General features: G+C 44.2%; 1 protein-coding gene across 1 annotated transcript in view; it reads right to left on the reverse strand.

Moving 5' to 3' along the window:
• Positions 1-206: 206 nt before the first annotated feature.
• mgat4a (alpha-1,3-mannosyl-glycoprotein 4-beta-N-acetylglucosaminyltransferase A) overlaps positions 207-24,275 on the reverse strand; it is a 273,041-nt gene continuing 248,972 nt past the window's right edge. The window contains exons 12-15 of the mRNA XM_038817905.1: positions 18,402-18,480; positions 13,395-13,470; positions 7,317-7,429; positions 207-4,184 (exon numbers count right to left, since the gene is read on the reverse strand). Of these exons, the coding sequence (XP_038673833.1) occupies positions 4,158-4,184; positions 7,317-7,429; positions 13,395-13,470; positions 18,402-18,480 (295 nt within the window). The 3' untranslated portion in view covers positions 207-4,157. The remainder of the gene's footprint in view (positions 4,185-7,316; positions 7,430-13,394; positions 13,471-18,401; positions 18,481-24,275) is intronic.

A 24,275-nucleotide genomic window follows, 5' to 3' on the forward strand; every position in this document is an offset into this window, starting at 1 on the left:
GTGGTATCATTTGATACCTGGCGACTCTGAAAAGCAATATCATCATTATTAATTGGCAACATTCTTGGTGACGCTGGTGGGATTGTATCCCACTCAGTATTAAAAAGGGCAACATTATTGGCGCCTCCGGTGCAAAATTGGCAACACAGTCCATAACCAATATTCTACCTTACCCGCAAACAACAAAGAACATTTCGTACAAGGGCTTAATCAATGCCAAAACTGACATCTAAAATGTAGCAATTTATTACACAAAGGACCGAAGTTAAAGAAGCCAATTATACAGAACATTCTACACATAATTACAATTCAAAGTATAACAAGTTCAATTTTATTACAACTATGTTCATTGCAAAGTTATGGCACATTTTTGAAAATAATGTAGACCATTGATGAAAGGCACATTGACATTAACAGAAGCAGGTGCATTGTAGCATGTTACAACCACAAAGCTTAAACATATCCATAAAAATAAGCAAAAGCATCACATTTCAAGAAGAGACTTATCTGTGGCACATTATGTAAAAGGGATCCATTAATATTTGATTCACAATAAATCTACATTTCGTTTTGTTTTTAAAAGTGCTACGGTTGACCCCACTTTGATTTAGGTCAGTTCCTAATGACTCAGCAATAACCGATCCTAACATGCTGGTTTCCCAGGATCACAAAATCAATGTGCAAATAGGGATTTGGCAGTAGATCACCTCAACCAACTCACAACTTTAAATGCAACAATTAAAAATCAGACTCCAGCACTTCAAACAAAGGTACCATATTGTATATTTTCCAAAATCATAAACATCCTATTTCATCCTATTGTTGCAGAATTTAATACAACTTTGTCAATGATGAATATACATCCACGGTATCTTTCTCAGCAGTAACAGAAGTGCAAATAGAATGTACTTGCATATAAGTAATGCATTATCCATCCTCCAAGGACATTTCTTTGAAATTATTATCACAAGTAGGCTTACATTAACACTGCAATGAGGTTATCAGGTACACGGAGGGAGAATTCAGAATTTCCAATTCACCTAACAAGCACGTCTTTCGAGATATTTGGGAGGAAATCAGAGCACCTGGAGGAAACCCACGCAGACATGGGGAGAATGTGCAGACTCCATACAGACAGTGAGCCAAGCCGGGTATCGAACCTGGGACCCTGGTACTGTGAAGCGACAGTGCTAACCGCTGTGTTACCGTGCCGCCCTTTGCAAGATGTTTCACATCAGATGAATTAATTTTGATATGCCCCCATTGATGTCATGCTCCAAACCACCCGACAGGCTAAGGAGGCTGCAATTTGCAGATTTAAGAAAACATCAACCAGCTTTAAGTCTCTAAGGAAAAGCACCAGAGGTTTTTTTTTTCCACCCTCAAATTATTTTTAATGACTTTGCAAGAAGAAACTCCAACAAGGAAAGACAAAGACCACATTAGTTTTGAAAAATCTTTTCTTGCATTTGTTATGATCTGGCCCCTGGACAAATGATCAACACACAGCAAACAGTGGGAATCATACAATTACCACTTAGACAGGATGGGAGGGGGGTAAAGCGAGGTGTCATAATTAGATTTACATCATATATTTGGCAAAATCTGATTTCCAATTTGCATTCAGGAAGACTCAATCTATGGTGACTTGATTAACAAAGGATCACTCAATTTGAGTTCACATGCATCTGCTCCAACTTTTGCTATCAATGCTTTGCTGACGAAAATGGTTTTATTATTAAAAGGTTTAAAAGCAAAATCAATTTGCACTTGCATTGGCTTGATCTGATGAATATTTAGTTGCTTACTTATTCAATAACTACTTCATAAAATGAATGCATCTGGTCATTAGGGAACCTTGAGAAAAGTGGACCCCTTGTAGGATCTACACCCACATTATTAACCAGTCTTTTCATTTTCAGTTCAGGGTCCCTCAATATTTAGGCAAGCTCAATATTGGTGCCAAGTTAATGGTTGCGACATTGGCACTACTAAAATGCACCTTTTGGAGCTAAAGACCAGCTTCAACTGTGATATCTCATGAAGGTAACTTTTTCCTGGCTCCCTGGGTGTTCTTTCCCTCTCTCCAGCCCTCTCCAACATATTACCAATTACTTTGATATTGAAGACAGAACTAAGGTCTGTCAGAAAATTTTCAATGGTTATTTTTGCCCCCAGACTTCAAAATACTAAGATTGTCCAATTTAAATAAATAGGATCACTGAGAACAGGAACTCCCATCTACAGTCCGCGCCACAGTTTTCATATTGCACTTATTATGAACTTTGGCTATTCTATGCAGTTATCATACTGATTTAGAGCCTCCTCCAATAGAGAAACCCCACCCTTCCAATAACATTTTAAATTATAAATTTAAAGTACCCAATTAACTTTTTTCCCTATTCATTTGGGTTGTGGGAGCGAGACTCACGCAGACACTGGGAGAATGGGCAAACTCCACACGGACAGTGACCCGGGGCCGGGATCGCACCCGGGCCCTCGGTGCCATGAGGCAGCAGTGCTAACCACTGCGCCACCCTGCTGCCCTTCCAATATCAACATTTCTAAACATGGTTAAAACTAGACCACAAGTTCAATGCATGATTGCACGTGATCAGAGTTGTCTAATTTAATGCACATTGCCTGCCTGTACCAGCTGGAGAAGGTTCCCAGCATAAAACTGGGAGGGTTTTAGGAGATTGGCTCATACATCTATGACAGTGATAGGTAAAGCAAATATTTTGGGCAAAGTTGTCAACCCATCAGCATTTACAGAATCAATACAGTGCACATGGAAAAACAGCAAGTTAAAGCTGTATCCAAAATCATCCAACTCAAAAATAAAATCTTCCAACGTGAGCTTTTGCTAAGAAAAATCATTCAGGTTACGAGAAAAAACTTGCAACATGTTACTAAGGTTTCTTTTAAATAGTGATGAGACTAAATTGATACTTTCAGGTTACTTTTTGCCTTGTGGCTGCTGCGTTTCAGTCCTGTACAAGCGATATATTAATTTTCTTAGAAATGCTTTCAAGAGCTTAAGAATATTTACCAATAAACAAGATGAGAAATCGCGAGAAATTTTCACTTCTTCTTGGCCTCCTTGTTAGTTAATAACTTGTTAAAAAGCATAGAGAAGAATTGTTGCCTGCTATCAGCTCAATAATTCTAATATTGACCAGCTGTGTAACATGATATTTAAGGCACATAAGTTCTTACGCACCTCACTGCAGCTGGAACCCAATGTGATGCAAACAGCATCTCAGGAAAATTGGCAAAACTTTCAACATTCACAAGTCAAGGGTTTTAAAAGGCAATTTCTTTCCTTCAGAAAAATTAAGCACTTCTTCAGAAGTTAACATAATTATCTAAAAATTAAATACAATATTTCTGATCAAGCGTCTGATCTACCTCGAATACCTCAAAACATGACACACATCTGTGCAATGCATATTTACAATAAATTAAAAGGTTATCATCCTCCCTCACATGTTCCGTACAATATTTGTCCCTGATGCACAGCTTGTGTTCAAAATTTGTAATATATTTAACCTCTTTATAGCTCAGTCGGCTGGACTGCTGGTTCATGCTGCAGAGCAGAGGCCAACGGCGCGGGTTCAATTCTACTACTTCCTGAGGTTATTCATGAAGGCCCCGCCTTCTCAACCTCGCCCCTCGCCTGAGGTGTGGTGATCCTCAGGTTAAATCACCACCAGTCAGCTCTCCCCCTCAAAAGGGGAAAGCGGCCATGGTCATCGGGGACTATGGTGACTTCACTTTTACAGAAGTAGTCTCACTTGTTTGCTTATTTTTATTCAATATTTAGGTATGTTTTACTGGTAAAATGGGTAACAAAAAATACATTTACACCTCAGCTCAATTCGTGAGAGGAAGCCTATTCGCTTCCAATTACCAAAAGGATTCAGCTGACGTCTCTTCAAAATTAGGATTGTTACATAGAAAATTACAGTAGATTTCACAGGAGGTAGTGTTTGGAAACAATGAACATCCACGGTGATCAGACGATGAGGCGACATGTCCATGAATTCTGCAATCGGTATCAACACTTCTTTATTAAAGAGTATTTATTTCTATATCAAACTGCAGTGAGATCTCTTTTTATATAAAACTTATTCTCAATCTCCTTTAAATACTGGTTAATGGGCAGCTTTTTTAAGTTGGATCTGGAATGGAAAAAAAGACATGATAAGCAAAATAAAAAAGTGCTCAGTAGTCATAGAAACAGTGAACTTGGTGACATATTCGTTCAATTAATTTTGGAGCATGTTTTAGAGCATTCAATGCTACCTTCAGAGCAACCTCGTCCAGTGGGATTAAGTAGCAGGTAGACTTCTGGGTCACTCATTGGTGAGCGCCTCACACTTGATGATCCATAGCAAGTGGAGGGAGTGAGGTCCGAAGGATCCTGCATTCGGAGGGATACCGGAGCCCAGGACTCTGCTGTCCCCAGGCCGATGACGCGCCCCTGGGTCCAGGTATCCCAGAGTTGCAGAAGCTACAAAGGCAGAGTTGCAAGCAACAGGAAGGAATGACAGCTTCCCTCCTCGGACTGCAGGGCTGACTGGAGAAGTGCCGTTATTCTGAGGCAACAAAGCCAACACTGCGAGAGTGGCATCCACAGTCCACTGCATGGTTCAGCTCATGAGCTCCACGGCTGAGGGCATGACCTCCATGGTGTAGGGCTTCAACTGCATGGTGCAGGCACGAGTGGGAGTCCACTTGTATCAGCGCTAGGGGATGGTGGGGCTCACGGATCTTACTCCAGCTACCCCTCATATCCCGTGGAGGAGCCCAGGGGCCCCTAGGCACCCGAAGGGAAGAGGATCGGCAGGTTCCCAGCCCCGGGGCCTTCCATCCAGGAGACCCTAGGGTGTCCAGTCAATCTGACACTTCCCTCCCTGTGATCAAAATACCTCCAGCAGTGCATACTGAGGAGATCAGCACTGCAGCACCCGTGCTGAGGGTCCTGGCCTCCAAGGGGATCCCCACCGAGGTTATCTCCAACAACAGGGTGTGAAAGTCAGCAGGTCACCTCTACCTTGGGTGCCGATCCTGGGGGTACACCTAGATGTAGCGGGAGGTTGAGGAAGACTATGAAATGACAGAAGGCAACGGGACTCCTCCAGTCGGTCTTGCAATCTAGACACCTAGTGAACATGGTTGAACCTCGGCACTATTAGAGAAAATTCACCATTGAAAGAACTAGCTGGCATTAAGTGTCATTTTCATCACCCGGTTATGTCTAGGCGCCATGCCCTGTAAACCCCCAATGCAAATCTGCCGCCTCCTCCCTGTGCAGTGTGAGAATGGAGCACAGTTCCTCTCCCACCTCCATACTGATGACAGCAAAGCCAAGTCGCTCCTGGATCCCCCAACCACACCCCACCATCAACTCCCCCATCCATCATGGAAGGTTCCCTCCCCACCCCTGCCCAAAAACAATGCTCAGTCTTTTCACGTGTGCCAGCATTCTTTAATTATGAGGATGCCATCGGTTGAAAACATGCGAGAGGTGGTGAAACACACTGGGACCCCTTGCATCGTAGGAGGCAACAGCAGCTGGAATGGGCCCCTGGATCGCCCCATTCAGTGGCAGGTCATGTTCAGCTCTCTGTCAAATATTCTGGAGAATAAGAGGAGCATTGTTCTGTCCTCATTGCCAAGTCATCATCATTCTCCTGCAGCATCCAGGCAATCGCTTTAGCGCCCTACCCATGAATAGTGCGACCATAACAATGACCTCCCGCAGGCCCCACTGCAGTGAGAAGATGTAAGAGCCAATGGTGGGTGAGGTCTTGACACTCTAGGCCTGGCCATTTCTAAAGAGCACCCCGATCAGAACTGAGCTTAAACACCACCCAGCTCCCCCATACCCCACACCACCACAAAAGGTATCGAGGGTTCTCCCCCCACCCCCAACCACACAATTGTTTCTCACCCCACTCCACTCACAAACACTGCGGCAGTATCACCGCCGCTCGCTCCCCACCCATCAATTCAAGTTTCCCCTCCCGTTACTGCAAGGTCCCCCTCAATGCCAAGCTCCTCCCCCCCCCCCCCCCCCCACCTTATCCCCACTCGCCTCCCCATGCAGGTTTCTTCCCACTCGATGGCTGGTACCCCCTGTAACTGCCAAGTCCTCCTCCTTCAAAGGCCTTGGCGATCTTCCCATTTCCCTAACCACATAACAGGTACCCCCCCCCCCCCAAATTGGGTTCTCCAGAGGGCCAGCCCTGACACAGACTAGCCTTGCTAGGTTGGCATTACCAAACTTGTAGTCTCAACCTGTGCTGAGGTCAGTGCCACGGAATCATGTCAAGGACCTGTCCCCAGGCATGTTTCTGATCATCCCCCCTCCCCCCCCCCCCCCCCCCCCCCCCCCCCCCCCCCCCACAGGGGCTATGGGAACCTTAGCGCCCCTGGCAGGAACCCCTCAGCTGTTTGCAGTCTTTGTAAAGTTCCCGCCCTTTGTGGGCATGAATCTCGTTATGTTAATGGTGAGGAAAATCAGGAAACGAGATCTCTCCAGTGAGAATCTCCTTTCCCCGACTCTGGTGGGGTTTACGGCCTGTCACCATTCTGGCTGATCATGGACGCGGGAGCAAAATTGCCCCTCGTCAGTCCCTCTCCCCTTTCCTACTGGCTGGCCCAGTGTCCTGGGCAATAAGCAGTTTAAATTTAATGATGAACACCTGTCAGCTGGTCCTTGGCTTTTTCCACCATTGATGCTGCTAATTACAACCCTGACCAGAAGCAGCGTGTGGAAATAAACATTCTAAGAGCATTTACTGAGCTGCATCATAGCCTTCCCTTTGCTAATTAAAGCCTAAAACAAATCTGGAGACTGAGTTCTGATGTCAGATGGGACAGTAAACCAAGAGCCTTCAGGTGCACTCAGGTGGGAGCATAAGATTCCACAGTCTACATCAAAGAAGAGCGGGGGGAGGAGGGGGGCTCTCTGATGCCCTGCTCGGTATTTATCCCTCCACCATCACTGGGGGGGGGGGGGAAACCCACAGATGTCCTTGACATCATCTCTTTTCTGTTTGGGGGATCTTCCTGTGTGCAAATTGGCTCTGGCCTTCTCTATATTACAATCTCGACTGCCCTTCAAGTGGTACGTCAATGGCTTTAAAAATGCATTTGGAAATCCTGGGGCCATGAAAGGCACAATATAACTGTGCAAGTGTGCACAGGCTCGTTTCAAATTTTAAAGGACTTTCCACGTGACCTTTAAACTCGTTTCTCAAGAAATAGTTTGTTCCCAGCATCGCATAATGTGTGTGACATCTCACCTCGTCAAGTAGAACCCACACATTGGAATCTTGTAAAACTGACAGCCTAATGGCAGTGATGGGATTCACTCTCTGGTCAATAGCACCTTCAGCTACTCCATTCGCAAATCTACCTACACACAAGGACAGAAGTAAAAAGCACACATGAATTGCTATTTGGTTAGGCCCAAGTGAAAGATGGTTACAGTCTGTTGCTGAATCAAGAAGAAAAAGGATAAAATTAAATCCTGGAAGAAGCTCGGATGGCCTCCCGGTTTGGCATTGCTAATTACACTGATAAAAGCCATGCTTCAAACCAAATATGATGGCATCTTTTATTTGACTGAAACTGCTGACTGAGTTTTAAAAGAATGAACAACTGAATTTCCATAACTTAACCAGCAATCTCGAAGATGGCTGAACATTTGCATGGCTGTATTTTACAAATTCCAAAGCCATAAAATGGAGTCAGTCAGTCTGGAAGAACCCATCACAGCCAATCACCTTAGAGGAATGTGAACAAGCTCATCCCTTGACCCATTCACAAATCATCCAGACAATACCTGTGTTTTTGACTCTGGGGAACAAGCCATTAAAGAAAATCACTCTGGACAATGGACATTGTGGTGATATGCATCACTGTAAATACACAAGGGGTTAATGTAAGTACACGTAGACTAGCTAGACACTAGAGGGAGCACCAGAGACATGACACACAGACACTCAACCAATAGGTCAGTAAGATAGGACACGACCAATGGGCATTCACGATACACACAGAGGTGACACTACCACAGGGGGGCATTACACCAACCCATTTATAAAGGACACAGCACACATGATCTTCCTCTTTCCAGTGGAGACACTCTGAGTACACACACAGGGTTGATTCAACATCACACCCACCATGTGGATTGTAGCAGACTGGTTTGTCACTCTGAGTAGCTGTAGAAGGATTAACAGTAGTGGCGAATCAGACTGGGAGAATTGTAAATAGTTTAATAAACGTGTTGAAGTTATCTCCACGTCTGAACCTTCCTTTGTCAGAGTGAACATCAAGGAACCCACTTATGCTACGCCAAGAGCATAACAAGACAGACATTGACTGAGAAACAAACTCGTCCAGTCATAATCTAATTATGTCTAAACCATGGATTGAGAATCAACTTGCTATGACCAAGTTTGGGCAACTGGTCAGTTGATGAGAAGAATCATGCGATTAACCATCTAACACCTTTTTTTGTTTTTAAGTAACTGGTTTTCTCCAGGCCATAGAACAGAAGGTGGTGGTCCTCGAGTGGACACACACTCTTGTTCCCTCTACATCCACTCCAAGATGAAGCCCTGCCTCTTGTTAGACAATCCACATTACGCAGGCAGTGTTTTTGAGGATGAACCTGGCAGTGCCTGCCACCAGAAGAAAAGATACATCATCTGTCAATATCTTTAAATAACCATGGTACAGAATCCAGAAGAGACCATCAAGCCTAGATCGAACCCAGTCATCAATCTAAGATCCGAATAACACTGGCTTTCATTGGACTTTCAAAATTGACTTAACCCGTCCTACCAGTTTGTAATCTGCATGTGCACACGTGTTCGTGAACGCTTGAAGGCATGCGGGTGAGAATTGGAGTATTTTTATTTGGACCGGGTGTTAAGAACAATAAATATTATTCTCTTTTCTTTAAAAAAAACGTACAATGAAACCTGTGTGTGCGTGCGTATCTTTTTACAATCGCGACAACAGTGAAGCTCGCTCTAGATTGGCAAGCATACTTTTTTAAAAAACCTTTGCGGTCAAATGAGCAGCGGGAAGAGAGGGGAACCATTCTATCTCTTGTCACCTGACCATAACAAACAATGAATCATACGGAGTGTGACCGATGGGGCAAATGGTGCAAACACTCGGTTTTTACAACACCATCTTCAATAATCGGGACTCCGCTTTGACTATGTTAATTTGAATAGCAGGAAGACATTTTTTTTCTTTGAAGGTATGCTATCACTTTTCAGGTCCGTCTTATAAATCAAGGTTAGATTTTGCACAGCACAGTTAAGACAATATAAAATGAAGGGCAGCAACCCCAATAGGCTAGGGAAGTCATTGTAAATATGATGGGGGTCAATTGTATGGGCATAAACACGATAGTGGCCACAGCCTGAAAATGGTATCAGCCTGTACCAGTTATCAGCCTGTCTATGTTGGCATTCTGTCTGCTGCCATCTTGTATAGAGTCTGGTTTTTCAGGCTGGATCCGGTTTGGAATTTTGTGGTAGAAACCTGCATTTGGCATTGAGCAGTCTAACCCATGGTTCTTAACAAGAAGCACAGCAGGGCATTTCAGGGAGCGTGTATGGTTTTTCTTCTGGGGGAGCCAAGAGGATCCAGTCAAGATTTGGTAGGCGGCACCAGAGTCACGTTGCAGGAAACCTTTCACGCAGCCCCGTGAAGAGTACGATGTCAGGTGATCAGTCTTTTTTTTGTGTTGAAAATTGTTGCAAAAAGGTCCGAGGAGTGTTAGTCGATTGTAAAGCCAATATTCAACGATCAGCGTTCTCATGCACTTGACCATCTTGGTCGGCCAAGAGAGAAAAAAGGTGATGTCAAGTCAGGCACTTCTCGTCTTCGCGGCAACTGGGCAGATGCAGTTTTTGATTTCTCAGTTACGACGACTACCTCATTCACAGTGCCACGTGGAAAGAAAATAACTTGCAATTTTCAATTTCAATAAAAAAGGTTGAAGCTTTAAACAGTTACCAATATATTTTCCCTTTACCGAATGACCAATTAGTTATTTGAGATGAGCTATTCTGCACATCTATGGCACCCATCCAACTTACAATGGCCCTCGCAGAATGCTTTGAAAATGAAGTCAATAAGTATAATTATAAATAGGCTTTTCTCATGCACATTCATTTGGAGCCGTTCAACATGAGGTGTTAAGGCTTATAATGGGCTCCAAATGTAAAAGTAATACCAAATCAAACCACCAGTCGGGAGTATTTCATGGCAGTGGTGTGCTGACCTGCTCCATTAACTTCTCTTAACTATTTCAAGACGCATTTCTGATTTTTTTTAAAATTTAGAGTATCCAATTCTTTTTTTTTCTAATTAAGGGGCACTTAGCGTGGTCAATTAACCTACTGTGCACATCTTTGGATTGTGTGTGTGTGTGGGTGGGGGGGGGGGGGGGGGTGAGGCCCATACAAACACGGGGAAATGTGCAAACTCCACATGGAAAGTGACCGGAGGCTGGCATCGAACCTGGATGGCATTGCTGGTTTTAAAAGGACAATTTAAAGGTCCCCCAGTGGTAGATTTTAGGATCCACTCCGAAATCTGTCAGCCTGCAACAGACCGGTCATTTGTGGGGCGCCTGCTATTGGTCGTTGGCAGCTCCGAGTGATTCTATTTTCCCAAGAGGCAAAATATCGGGGAAATACAACATTAACAGATTTCTTGCACCCTTAATCCATTCAGGTCCAGAGCTGCACTCTGTGCTACAGTGAATGTGTACTGGCTGTAACTGCTACTCGGTGTTGAATAGACAGGCAGGAGTCAGGTATTCAGGCAGATTGCTCCATATCAAGTCCCCATGCAGGCCTTGAGTACAGAAATGAAGGCTGGTACTCCAGCGCTGAATTGAGGGAGCACTGCATTGTCAGAGGGGCTGTCTTTCAGAGACATTAAACCGAGGTCCCTTTTGGCTGCTTGGATATGTGTTAAAAATCCCATGACACTAGATCGAAGAAGAGCAGAGGAGTTATCCTCTGGTGCCCGAGCCAATATTTATCCTTCAATCCCTCAACAAGCAAATTATGTGGTCATTATTAGATTGTTGCTTGTGGGAGTTTATTCAATTCTCTTAAGGATTCTCTTAAGGTTAACGTGCCGGTTCAGTCGGCAGTTAGGAAGGCAAATGCAATGTTCGCATTCATGTCGAGAGGGTTAGAATACAAGAGCAGGGATGTACTTCTGAGGCTATATAAGGCGCTGGTCAGACCCCATTTGGAATATTGTGAGCAGTTTTGGGCCCCGTATCTAAGGGAGGATGTGCTGGCCTTGGAAAGGGTCCAGAAGAAGTTCACAAGAATGAACCCTGGAATTAAGGACTTTGCATATGAGGAGCGGTTGAGGACCCTGGGTCTGTACGCAATGGAGCTTAGAAGAATGAGAGGAGGGGGGTATCTAACTGAAACTTACAGAATACGGAGAGGCGTGGATAGAGTGGATGTGGAGGGGAATTTGTAGGAGAAACTAGAACCAGAGGGCACAGCCTCAGACTGAAGGGACAATTCTTTGAAACAGAGATGAGGAGGAATTACATCAGCCAGAGGGTGGTGAATCTGTGGAACTCATTGCAGCAGAAGGCTGTGGGGTAACTGAGTGTCTCTAAAACTGAGATAGATACGTTCTTGAATAATAAGGGGATCAGGGGTTATGGGGAGAAGGCAGGAGAATGGGGATGAGAAACATATCAGCCGTGATTGAATGGCGGAGCAGAGTCGATGGGCCGAATGGTCTAATTCAGCTCCTATATCTTATTGTCTTATGATCTAATGCAAATTAGTTGCCGTGTTTTTAATATTACAAGAGTTTTAGGAGGAGATGGTGGCATTGTGGTAATGTTACTGGACCAGTAATCCAGAGGCCAAGACTAATAAACTGGAGACATGGGTTGAAATCTCACCATGAAGCTGGTGGAGGAATGTGAATTCAGTTGATAAATCTCAGTACCCTGAAATAATTTTAAATCTACACCAAAGGTTACTTAATTGGTTGGCAATCTGTCTGGTGGTCATACAAAGTGCTATGAAAATACGATTTTTTTTCTTCCGACTTATATGTTGTGCATGGGAAGGTGATATTGTCATTGTCAAGTAGTCCAGACTAATTCAGAGATCAATGGCAATGGCTCTGGACTCGGCATCGAATCCCACCACGGCATGGTGAAATAGGGATTCAGTAAAAATCTGGAATTAGAAATCTAATGATGGCCATGAAACCACTGTCAAATGTTTGAAACACCCATCTGATTCACTAATGTCCTTCAGGGAAGAGAATCTGCCGCCCTTCCCTGGTCTGACCCACATGTGACTCCAGAACCACAACAATGTGCTTGACTCTTAAATGCCCTGTGAAATGGCCACTCAGTCCAAGGGCAATTAGGGATGGGCAACAAATCCTCACCCAGCCAGCGATGGCCACATCCCATGAATGAATGAATGAAAGAAAACAATAGCTGGTATTAATTTGGTGTTATCTGCAGGTTTACCCTATAATACAGGAGAACAATTGAACTTCAGTATTGCCTCATTAATAGCAGCCAGAGAAATGTGAACAATTTGTCTACATTTAAAGTATGAAACAGAATATGCACACCCACAGAGGATTGTGCCTGCTCTTCTTCTGGGGAAAGACACGTGGGAGTGAAGCTCGATTCAGACATAGGTGAGGTTACAAGGGAGGCTATGAGAATACTTGTGTGGAAACTCCCCGCCACCTGACCAGATTAGATTCACGTCAAGGAAGTCAAGGTCTGTGTCGGGAAAGAGCAGTGACCAGCTGTTAACAAAGGTTTTCAATGATCTTTATTGTCACAAGTAGGCTTACATTAACATTGCAATGAAGATACCGTGAAAAGCCCCTAGTCGTCACATTCCGGCACCCGTTCGGGTACACGGAGGGAGAATTCAGAATGTCCAATTCACCAAACAAGCACGTCTTTCAGGACTTGTGGGAGGAAACTGGAGCACCCGGAGGAAACCCACGCAGACACGGGGAGAATGTGCAGACTTCGCACACACAGTGACCCAAGCCGGGAATCGAACCTGGGACCCTGGCGCTGTAAAGCAACAACGCTAACCACTGTGCTCCCGTGTTTTCTGCTGATAGACGCATTGGACAATCATCTGTTGTCCTCTCCCTTAAAATTGCACACACCCTCGCACTATGGTATTACTTTGTATTGTCTGCCACCCAAGCATTTCACAGAGGATGGGCAGAAAACTAGCTTTTAAAAATAACTTGCATGTTGTTATCGAAACAAAGGATGGTGATGGTAAATGCCACCTGGTAAAGGTTTCAAACCGTACCTATTCTGAAAAATCCATCTTCAGTGCGCTTATATCTTGATTCTTTGGTCTCCTGAAGCAATTCAGATCCTGAATCCTAAATAAATTAATCAGATGAAACAATCAATAGCATTTGCCAATCGCGGAAGAATTGTACAGATTTTGCAACCACAAAATCAAACGACATGAAATTTGCAAAATCCGTAAGATTCTAATTGTCTTTGATTTGTGTTTAAGTAACTTGAATCACTCACTGGAGATTCAGCTTTGACAATTAAGAGATCCATTTAGCTACAGAAAATGGTTCATACAATACAGCCTCTTGTATAACCAAGAAAGAAGGTCAGAGGCCTCTAGTGCATTGACGCTATCCCCGTGCACCTCTGTAGCTAGTTGTGCCTTCAGCCATTCAGGCTCTGCTCCAGTATTTCCTACCCAAGCCTCTGTTCCTCCTTCTTCTACTAACCTCTTGGTCACCCCTTCCACCAGCCTCGGTTTTGACCCGGTTGATTACAACTGGTCCCCAGCAGATGCCATCTCCCTGGCCCTACACTCATCCCTGGAGCATCTCGACAACAAGGACTCCTACGTCAGACTCTTATCCATTGACTACAGCTCCACCTTCAACACCTTGATCCCAGCCAAGCTCATATCAAAACTCCAAATCCTAGGACTTGGCTCCTCTCTCTGCAACTGGATCCTCAACTTCCTGACCCATAAACCACAATCAGAAAGGATAAAGAACGACACCTCCTCCACGACAGTCCTCAGTGCCGGGACCCTGCAAGGCTGCGAACTTTGCTCCTACTATACTCCCTATACACATCCGTGTGGCAAAATTAGGCCCCAATTCCATCTACAAGTTTGCTGATGACATGCTCATAGTGGGTCAGATCTCAAACAATGATGAGTCAGAGTACAGGAAGTAGATAGAGAACCTAGTGGCGTGGTGTAATGACAACAATCTCTCCCTCAACGTCAGCAAAACTAACGATACTTCAGGAAGCAAAGTATCGTACACATCCCTGTCTGCATCAATGGTGCCGAGATGGAGATGGTTGACAGTTTCAAATTCCTGGGTGTGCACATCAGCAAAAATCTGTCCTGATCCACCAGCTACGACCAAGAAAGCACAACAGCGCCTATACTTCCCCAGGAAGCTAAGGAAATTCAGCATGTCCACGTTAACTCTTACCAGTTTTTACAGATAGAAAGCATCCTATCTGGCTGCATCACAGCCTGTTTTGGCAACCATTCAGCCCAAGACCGTAACAAACTATAGAGAGTCATGAACACCACCAGTCCATCACACAAACCCGCCTCCCATCCATTGACTGTCTACTCCTCCTGCCCCTAAAAAATGCATTCCGAGCATTTCCTTATAACTGGCATTTGACTCATTGGTTTATTACCCAATTCATCCTTCCTCCTGTTATATTGGCTTCAGTCTAATTGTGCAGTTTGCATATTGAAGAAGTATTGAAAAATTGGGACCAAAGTCTCCCTGACTTATTGCAAGAGCCAAGGAAGCAAGTTGCTTCGGCTCAGTCATTTATCTGCCTCGAATTCTGATACATTTTTCAGATCCAATTCCCTTTTCTACGCTCGTCTCCACCAACCAATCATTCATTATTCTCCTCTAGTTCACCCCCATTCTTCACTGCCACCAACATTTGCAAGCAAAACCAATGCAGACTATTTATTTCAAAGCTCTGTCATACTCTCTTTCACCACAGCCATGGACTTAGGGTTTATAGTCCGACATTCCCCCTATGATAATTAATGAGTGCAATATAGATGTTAATTAAACTTTCTGAATTGTGATTCTCTCTCTCATCAGGGCGGCCAAAATCTTGTCCGGAATACAGCATTCAGCACAATACTCACAAATGATGCATGCCCGATGTGACTACATAATGCTCAGAAAGGTGGCAGTAAAATGTGCACCTACAATATTGCTCAGCGTCACTACAAATTATTCATACAACTTTCCTAGTCAAAGCAGGCAGTGAACTGTAGATCATTCATGTGGGTGATCGGACTGCGTGCATTTCTCACATTTAAAAGACATAAAAATATTAGGCTTGACAGCATGATTTTCCAGGTGAGAAAATAAGCCTGTTGTCATGGAAGTAGTAATCACTCCAATAAATTAAAGGTAGCATACAGGTGCATGTTTGTTAAGAGGAGGCAATTCAGGCTAGAATAAGACCAAAAGAACAAATGAATTCTGAGCCAAAGCAGATATTAAGACTAAAGCCTTCATTAGCGGTTGAGTTTGTGTCTTAAAGGAGAAGGAAAGTTTGCCGGAGGGAATTTCAGAGCCGCTGAAGGCATAGCAACTAATGCAAGGAAGTTGGGAAGTATCCAGAGCCGGAAGAACGGAGAGGCCTAGATTTTTGCAGCAACAGAGTCTGTCCATCACTGCAAAGATGACAATGAGGCCCAAATTCTGAATTCACCCCGCCCCCTCCTGCTAACATGGCATTTACCACTTTCACAGGGGAGGGACTGAGCTCAGGTCAGGATTTGCACACACACATTTTACACAGGCAGCTTCCCATTGAAATCATCAGCTGCCTCCACGCGTGATTTGGTGTGAGGGGTTTGAAACCCGCTGTGAGGTCTGGTAGGAGCAGGTCTGAACTTTATGGATTAATTGGGTAGCCCAGCTACTCTTTTAGGGAGGCAAGGTGCCACTTTAGATGTGATCCCGGAAAACCTTTGGCGGAGGTCAGATGCCTTTGAGATATCTAAAAGCAGCATTAATGTTTGCAGAAAGTGGGTAAACTCATTGGAACTGCAAACCTCATTGCAACTGTCAAAAACAACTGTCAAAAGTGTCAAGAGATTTAAAACTGCTACCCTTTAACTCTGCGGGGGGCGGGGGGGGGGGGGGGGGGGGAACTGCCTGGTATGTAAATAAAAATCAAATGTTTGCTACTTCACTCTTGTCTGTTGACATAAGACTTTGCACTGTTTTTACTGGATTGGTTCTGCAAGACTCATTTCACAACTTCTCATTATCACAATATGGAGCCTGCCACTTCACATTTTAATTTGACACCTTCACGGGGCAATTGACTCTTTAAAGTGGGACTATGAATTCCAATGCGTGTTTTTATAAGAATTATGCAATTGAATTATATGTTAATTGTTTATGTTTATCCCGTAACAGCCTCCCCGAACAGGCGCCGGAATGTGGAGACTAGGGGCTTTTCACAGTAACTTCATTTGAAGCCTACTCGTGACAATAAGCGATTTTCATTTTCATTTCATTTTCATAAAGAACAAAGCAGTTGACGGAATGTAAATATAGTAAATGTTTACTCTATGAATTAGAGTACATTTCTGCAATAGACACTTGGAATTAAATTTTATTTATTCTCAGCCTGGTTCCTGAGGTCTGCCCACGGTGGACACTGGGTGAGTTGTTCCAGTAGCTTTAAAGGCAAATGGTGGAGGTTGGGTTGGGGGCATGAGTTGGCATCGGGGCTATAAAGGGTGCTCTGGGTGGGCAGTGGGAATAGGTTGGCATGGGGAGTACAAGGGTGAGTAGAGGCGGGCATAAGTTGGCATGGGCAGGATGTGGAGGGGGTGAGGATCATGTTTCATATTTTTCTGTTTCCGTTCAAAACTGACCTTTGTACTCAATCGGGGATCAACCTGCCTGACTCCAAAGGGAACACCACCACTCCGGAGCGAAAATCCGACCCTCCGGGCCACTTTCTCCCCAGTCGGGTTTGTGGGGCCAGGAAATGTCCTGACTCGGTGTTCCCAACACAGGAGTAAAAACTCAGCCTATCAGGATAAAACAACAGCAGCCAGAACAGTGGCACCATAAATGGCTCTGTTACTCAGCAGGGGAGAGCAAAGTTCAGGAGAGCGATAGTTATAGGGGACTCTATAGTAAGAGGCACAGATAGGGGCTTCTGTGGACGTGAAAGAGACTCCAGGATGGGATGGTGTCTCCCTGATGCCAGGGTCAAGGATGTCTTTGAACGAACAGAGGACATCCTGAAGGGGGAGAGTGAACTGCCTGAGGCCGTAGTACACATAGGGACTAATTACATTTACATTGGCAGGAAGAGTGATGAGGTTCTGCAGAAGGAGTTCAGTGAGTTAGGCAATGAGCTAAAAGGCAGGACCTCCAGAGTTGTAATCTCAGTGAGGCTAGAAATAGGAGGATAGTGCAGCTAAACACATGGTTAAACTGGTGGTGCAGGAGGGAGGGTTTCAGATTTCTAGACCATTGGGATCTCTTCCGGGCAGGTGGGACCTGTACAAGAAGGACATGTTGCATCTAAACTGGAGGGGCACTGATATCCTGGCTGGGAGGTTTGCTAGAGTCAGTCGGGAGGATTAAATAGTATGGCAGGGGGATGGGAACCAGAGCGTTAGCTTAGAAGGTGTAATAACGGAAGGGGAAATAACTGAAGAACAAAAATAAGAGAACATCACCCTCAAGCAGATCACATACAAATAGAGAGGCCAGGGGAGTTGGCGAAGTGCAGAGACACGTGTTCTGTTAAGGAGAGTTTACATTGAAGGAGTGGTTAAGGCAAGACAGGAGGGCTGGGGAGTAGAGCAACGGACTTAGTTGAGACGGAAATTGTAATCACTGAGGATGAAGAGTTGCTCAGGGCAAAGGCTGAAGGAGAAAAGAAAGTCAACTACCACAGGGTGATGCCTGATGTTGGACTGGGGAGAAGATAGAGAACAAGAAGTTTGAAGGTAGACAAGAGCCGTAGGGTGAATTGGCCAAGGGAGGGGCAAGGATAAAGGGACCAAGATATGATTTGTTGATAAAGGCCACATCTCTATCACAGCAATTTAAGCAAAAAGGTAGTTGAGATGGTTTGTTAAAATATTATTGCTAAATGAATTAAACAGAGAAACCCAATTCAACCTTCATTTCTTTTGCCACAGGCCAGATAATCTGGTTATACAAATGATTTATTTATTCTTCACAGCTGCTTTTAAGCTTAACTCAATTATAATTATGTGTGAGGAAACAGATGTTCCTACCTTGTAAGGCAAAACCTCAATACTTGTGTTCAACAGCAAGTCCCCAGGATGTTCTGTGTTTCCAGTGTGAAACAAGTATCTGAAACCAAGACAGTACTATAGTTATTAAAATCATTTGAGTGAGCCTTAAGCGTGCTAGCGTGTACAAGGTGTTTTCTTATTTGTTACCAAGGGTAACCTAGTTTGGTAGAGTAACATGACAGCAGCAACCATGAAAAGGTATTCGGTAGGATCCTATAAAGTGAAGGCTGCTGGGATACATGACAAATGTTAGCCCATAGGACACCGGAAAACACTAGTTCAGATTAGTTTACAGCTGGTGTTAGAGGTGGATAGGTGTCAGTCTTTAGAAAATGATGAAAGAAAGACTGGAGAGGTATAACCCCTTAGCACTTATTGTGACAGCAATTGCAGGTAAATGTGTCTGTCACTGGAAAGCCAAAGGACACAGCAGAACTGGACAGTTAATCTGAAAAACCTTCTGCCTATTGTAATAGAGCAGTGGTGGGCAACCTAGGCTGGTGAGTGGGCCGCATGTGGCCCTACTTCACCTAAAGATTGAAATTCGGCTTGCTCACTCACCATGACCCCATGAACAAGATTGAATATGCTTAATACACACTGAATATTTCATAACGAGTTGTAGAAAATGCTTAAATGAAATGAATGAAAATCGCTTATTGTCACAAGTAGGCTTCAATGAAGTTACTGTGAAAAGCCCCTAGTCGCCACATTCCGGCGCCTGTCCGGGGAGGCTGGTACGGGAATCAAACCATGCTGCTGGCCTGCTTGGTCTGCTTTAAAAGCCAGCGATTTAGCTTGGTGAGCTAAACCAGCCCCTGTGGTGAGCTAAACCAGCCCCTGGTTTTTATATATTTATATCATTTATATATTAATAATTATCATCAACTTCAAATGGTAAAGTCAAAATAAATATTTACACTTTGGACACTGAAGGAGTGCATGGCTCTCACAGTCAATGCTGTGAGCAATTAGCATGCACCTCACTTCACTTTCTCTTGCTTAACGAGGCATACCGATAGGAAAAATCTACGCGGATGGAAATCAGCGGAATGGGACAACCCTGCGCATGGGCAACGGCCAACAAAATGTCTTGTGGGCCCTACGGAGAACCCGGATAGGCCGCAGGTTGCCCATCACTACGATAGATTGTGAGCCTGTGAGACTAAGAACACACTCACAGTCACGAAAAGACAGGGACTAAATGCGTAAAAGACAACGTAACAACTCAGAGAGCAGAGTATTGACTTGGATTGGATTAACTAAGACAAGCTCTCCTGAAGAAACACACACCCGAGTCTCCAAGGTGTTTGATTTCACAGCAACACTCGTCACCTTCGCAGCCACCTTGACTAAAATGTCTCTGCCACGGGACTCAAATGGCCTGCCAGGTTGCTCACAGAAAAAGGATGGATTTACAGAATTCAATTCCCCAAAATTAGTAAATACAAATCTCAGAATCTCATGTAATAAAATGGAATTTGGCTTTGTCAGGTGAAGACAATGGCTCCAGATATGAATAGATGGAATACATATTACAATCCCAAAACACCAAACGTCACAGGACCCAACCCAACATAAATTGAAATTGACTTCAGTCACTGCAAGTCTGTGATCCTCCTCCTGAACTTAAGTGAAGGTGGGCAGGGGAGGTGAGAAATCACCATCTGCCACAGAAAAACAAAAATAGCAAAATATAAAATAATTTAAACTATTGGCTGGGAATGTCAAGCAGCGATGGTTAGATCCTCTCTTGTAGGAGATGGTCATTACCTGGCACTTGTGTGGCGCAAATGTAACTTGCCACTTGTCAGCCCAAGCCTGGATATTGGCCAGATCTTGCCGCATTTGGACATGGACTGCTTCATTCTCTGAGGAGTCACAAATGACGCTGAACATTGTGCAGTCATCTGCAAACATCCCCACTTTTTTTTTTTAAATTTAGTGTACCCAATTCATTTTTTCCAATTAAAGTGCAATTTAGCGTGGCCAATCCACCTACCCTGCACATCCTTTGGGTTGTGGGGGCGAAACCCACACAAACACGGGGAGAATGTGCAAACTCCACATGGACAGTGACCCAGAGGCGGGATCAAACCTGGGATCTCGGCGCCGTAAGGCAGTAATGCTAACCACTGTGCCACCATGCTGCCCTAAACATCCCCACTTCTGACCTTATGATGGAAGGGAGGTCATTGATGAAGCACTAAAAATGGTTAGGCCTAAGACACCTCCCTGAGGAACTCCTGCAATGATGTTGCGGAGAAGAGTTCATTGACCTCCAACTACCACAACCATCTTCCTTTGTACCGTATAGCTCCAACCAGTGGAGAGTTTTCCCTGATTCCCATTGATTCCAGTTTAGCTAGGGCTCCATGCTCCGTCAAATACTGCCTTGTGGACATGTCTGCCCATTTGAGAGAGACAATTTGTTCTATAGCTTGAGTGGCATCACTCCACAAGCATGGGGCAAGATGAAGGAGGGAAGCCTCCAAGAAATACCTCATCCAGTAGAGGGATTGAACCTGCCTTGGTGGTTCTGCATCACACTCTAGCCGTCTAGTCAACAGAGTTAATTTTCCCCCCTCACCCCACAAATAAGATTGGTAAATTCCACCGAATTGGACCCATTACTCATTTGCAGCAAGTCACTCATTTCAGTGCATTTTCATTCATTTAAATGACTTTACAGTCTGCCACCCTCTTCTAGATTGTAAATTTCACTACAATATTCCCAGATTTCCAACATTTACAAAAAAATAATCAGTCTGTGCATGTCTGTCTTCCACTCACGGTGTGAATGAATGACTATCATTTAAGACAGAATGGCAATATATACCAGTGCCTCCTTTAAACACAAAGTGGCACGCATTTTTATAATCTGCCACTTGATGGCAGTGCTGTACAAAGTTTGACGAGTCACAGTCGCCGAATTCTCGTTCCTCAAGATGTTATGAAAGATAAGCCATGACCTGTGTACAAACATGATGTCTCCTGACATAAAACATTGAATATTAAAGAGTGCAACATAATCACAACTGCGGTAAAACTATACTGCATGAACCAAGGTCGCAAATATCAAGTGCTCTCGTAAGAAGAGATGCTTCAATATTTGATTCATCTGGCAATTTCCATTTAGAGATTTGAATAAGCTGAATTCACTATAATGCTGATTTAAGTAAATCTTCATCACTTGGCCTGAACCAAGTTCCATTCCATTTGTCATTGTGATGCAGAGATACCCAAAAGAAATCTCATTAAACATGGAGCAGAAACTAGGTCACCACTTACAATGCTTTCATAACCTTTAAATCTGATGACTGCTCTGCATTCAAAGCTCTTTAAACAGAGAAGGTAATTGAACAGAATAAAAAAAAACATTCTATTAACAAGCAAGGCTACCGAGAGGCGCTGAAAATATTCTGTTCTCCAAAACATCTTACATTAATAGTCCAAACACATGAAAGCACGCATTCGGTAAGAATGAAATTGGACTCCATTGTCCGTCAATCGCAGAATTCACACTTGGTGGTTCTCAATGTGCAATTTGCAGGCAGAGTATTGAGGAAATGCTTTATGTTAGTGATGAGAGGTCCCAAGGAAGGATTCCTCTCCTGGCAGTCAATATATGCAACAGTCAATATATCTCAGCGCCGTGACAGTGTAGAAGGAGGCCATATGGCCCATAGTCAATGCACCGGTAGAGAATTCAGGCTCTTGTGTTAAAATGGCTCTGTGTATTTGGAGCTCTGATTCGCTCACAGTCAGCCGTTCTCTGTTGCTACAACTCAACGTTTACATCTTAAGCAGGCATGATGTCAACAGACTATTGGCCTGCTACAAAGTCTTCACCTCATAATGTTAATTTGAATGCCTATTTTCTGATGTGATTTGGTGAGAGGAAAGGCATTCCAGAGATAAATACATTTCACAAAACCAATATTGCAATATTTCACAACCCTCCCATTACTCAAGAGTGACAACCGCCAGTTAGCTTTGAAGAAAGCCCAAATATTGTGATTTTATACTCAGCACATTTTGACACACAATACTACAGTAAAGGAATATTCCAGAACACAATGAAACTATAACCATTATCCTTCGAGACGGCTTTGTACTGCACTGGCATAGTGGTAACGTCACTGGACTAGTTAGTATTTCACAGGCTGATGCTCTGGGGATTTGGGTTCAAATCCAACCATGACAGCTGGTGGAGCTTAAATTCAATTAATAAATCTGGAATTGAGAGGCACTTAGTGACCATGAAACTATCACCGATGTCGTAAAGGTGGTACAGTGGTTGGCCTCACAGCGACAGGGCCCCGGGTTCAATTCCGGCCTCGGGTGACTGTGCGGAGTTCGCACTTTCTCCACGCGCCTGGATGGGTTTCCTCCGGGAGCTTCTTTTTCCTCCCACAGTCCAAAAGTGTGCGGGTTAGAAGGGGTTATGGGGATAGGACTGGGGATTGGCCCAAGGTAGGCTGCGCTGTCGAAGGGTCAGTGTAGGCTTGATGGGCTGAATGGCCTCATTCTACACTGTAGGGATTCGATGTGCTCTTTAATGAGAGGCTGTAGAATTCAGTTCCAGAGACCCCCAGTAATGTGGCTGATTCTTAACTGCTGCTTGCTGAAGTACCTAAGCAAGCCATTCAGTTCAAGGATAACAAATGTTGGCATTGTCCGTGATGCTCACATCCCGAGAAAGGAAAAAAGAATATATATTGGTTTGTTGATAATCAGTAGGATACCCCAAGAATTGGCATTGGGACTGGTTCTAAAGTTACAACAATGGGGCATGATTTTCCCAGTGGGTTTCTGCTGCCGGACCCAACATGGGTCAGAAACCCTCACTGCCACCCCAGATTACCATTTCCCTCCAGCTAGAGGTCCAATTAAGCGGGCAAGCAGGCGAAGCTCAAAAGGGTTGTGGTGATATGCATCACTGTAGATACACAAGGGGTTAATGTAAGTACACCTAGACTAGCTAGACACTAGAGGGAGCACCAGAGACATGACACACAGACACTCAACCAATAGGTCAGTAAGATAGGATACGACCAATGGGCATTCACGTACAGAGGTGACACTACCACAGGGGGGCATTACACCAACCCATATATAAAGGACACAGCACACATGATCTTTCTCTTTCCAGTGGAGACACTCTGAGTACAGACACAGGGTTGATTCAACATCACACCCACCACGTGGATTGTAGCACACTGGTTCGTCAGTCTGAGTAGCTGTAGAAGGATTAACAGTAGTGGCGAATCAAAGTAGGAGAATTGTAAATAGTTTCATAAACGCGTTGAAGTTATCTCCACGTCTGAACCTTCCTTTGTCAGAGTGAACATCAAGGAAGCAGCTTATGCTACTCCAAGAGCATAACAAGACAGTGGCCTCCCAGCTTGAAGGGTGCCGCAAGCGGCAATCAAAGTTTAGTGACGTAGAGAGTACTTTGAAATGGAGGCACCCTTGCTCCAAGGTTTAAACCAGATAGATTTCAAGGGAAACTAGAGAATTATAGGAGGAGAAGGAAGAACAATTTAGAAATTGAAGACAGGAGGTGGCTTGTTTGGGGCAGAAACACAGTTTTGCCGATTTGCTAGTTTCGGCGCTGTACAATTAGATGTATTTTTAAAAAATAAATTTAGAGTACCCAATTTTTTCCCCCCCCCAATTAAAGGGGCAATTTAGTGCAGCCAAGCCAGCTGAACATCTTTGGGTTTTGGTGGGTGAGACCCAAGCAGACACGGAGAGAATGTGCAAACTCCACATGGACAGTGACCCGGGGCCAGGATCGACCCCGGGTCCTCGGCGCCGTTAGGCAGCAGTGTTAACCACTGTGCCGTT

The sequence above is a fragment of the Scyliorhinus canicula genome, chromosome 14 (assembly GCF_902713615.1).
Source record: "Scyliorhinus canicula chromosome 14, sScyCan1.1, whole genome shotgun sequence".
Lineage (NCBI taxonomy): Eukaryota > Metazoa > Chordata > Chondrichthyes > Carcharhiniformes > Scyliorhinidae > Scyliorhinus > Scyliorhinus canicula.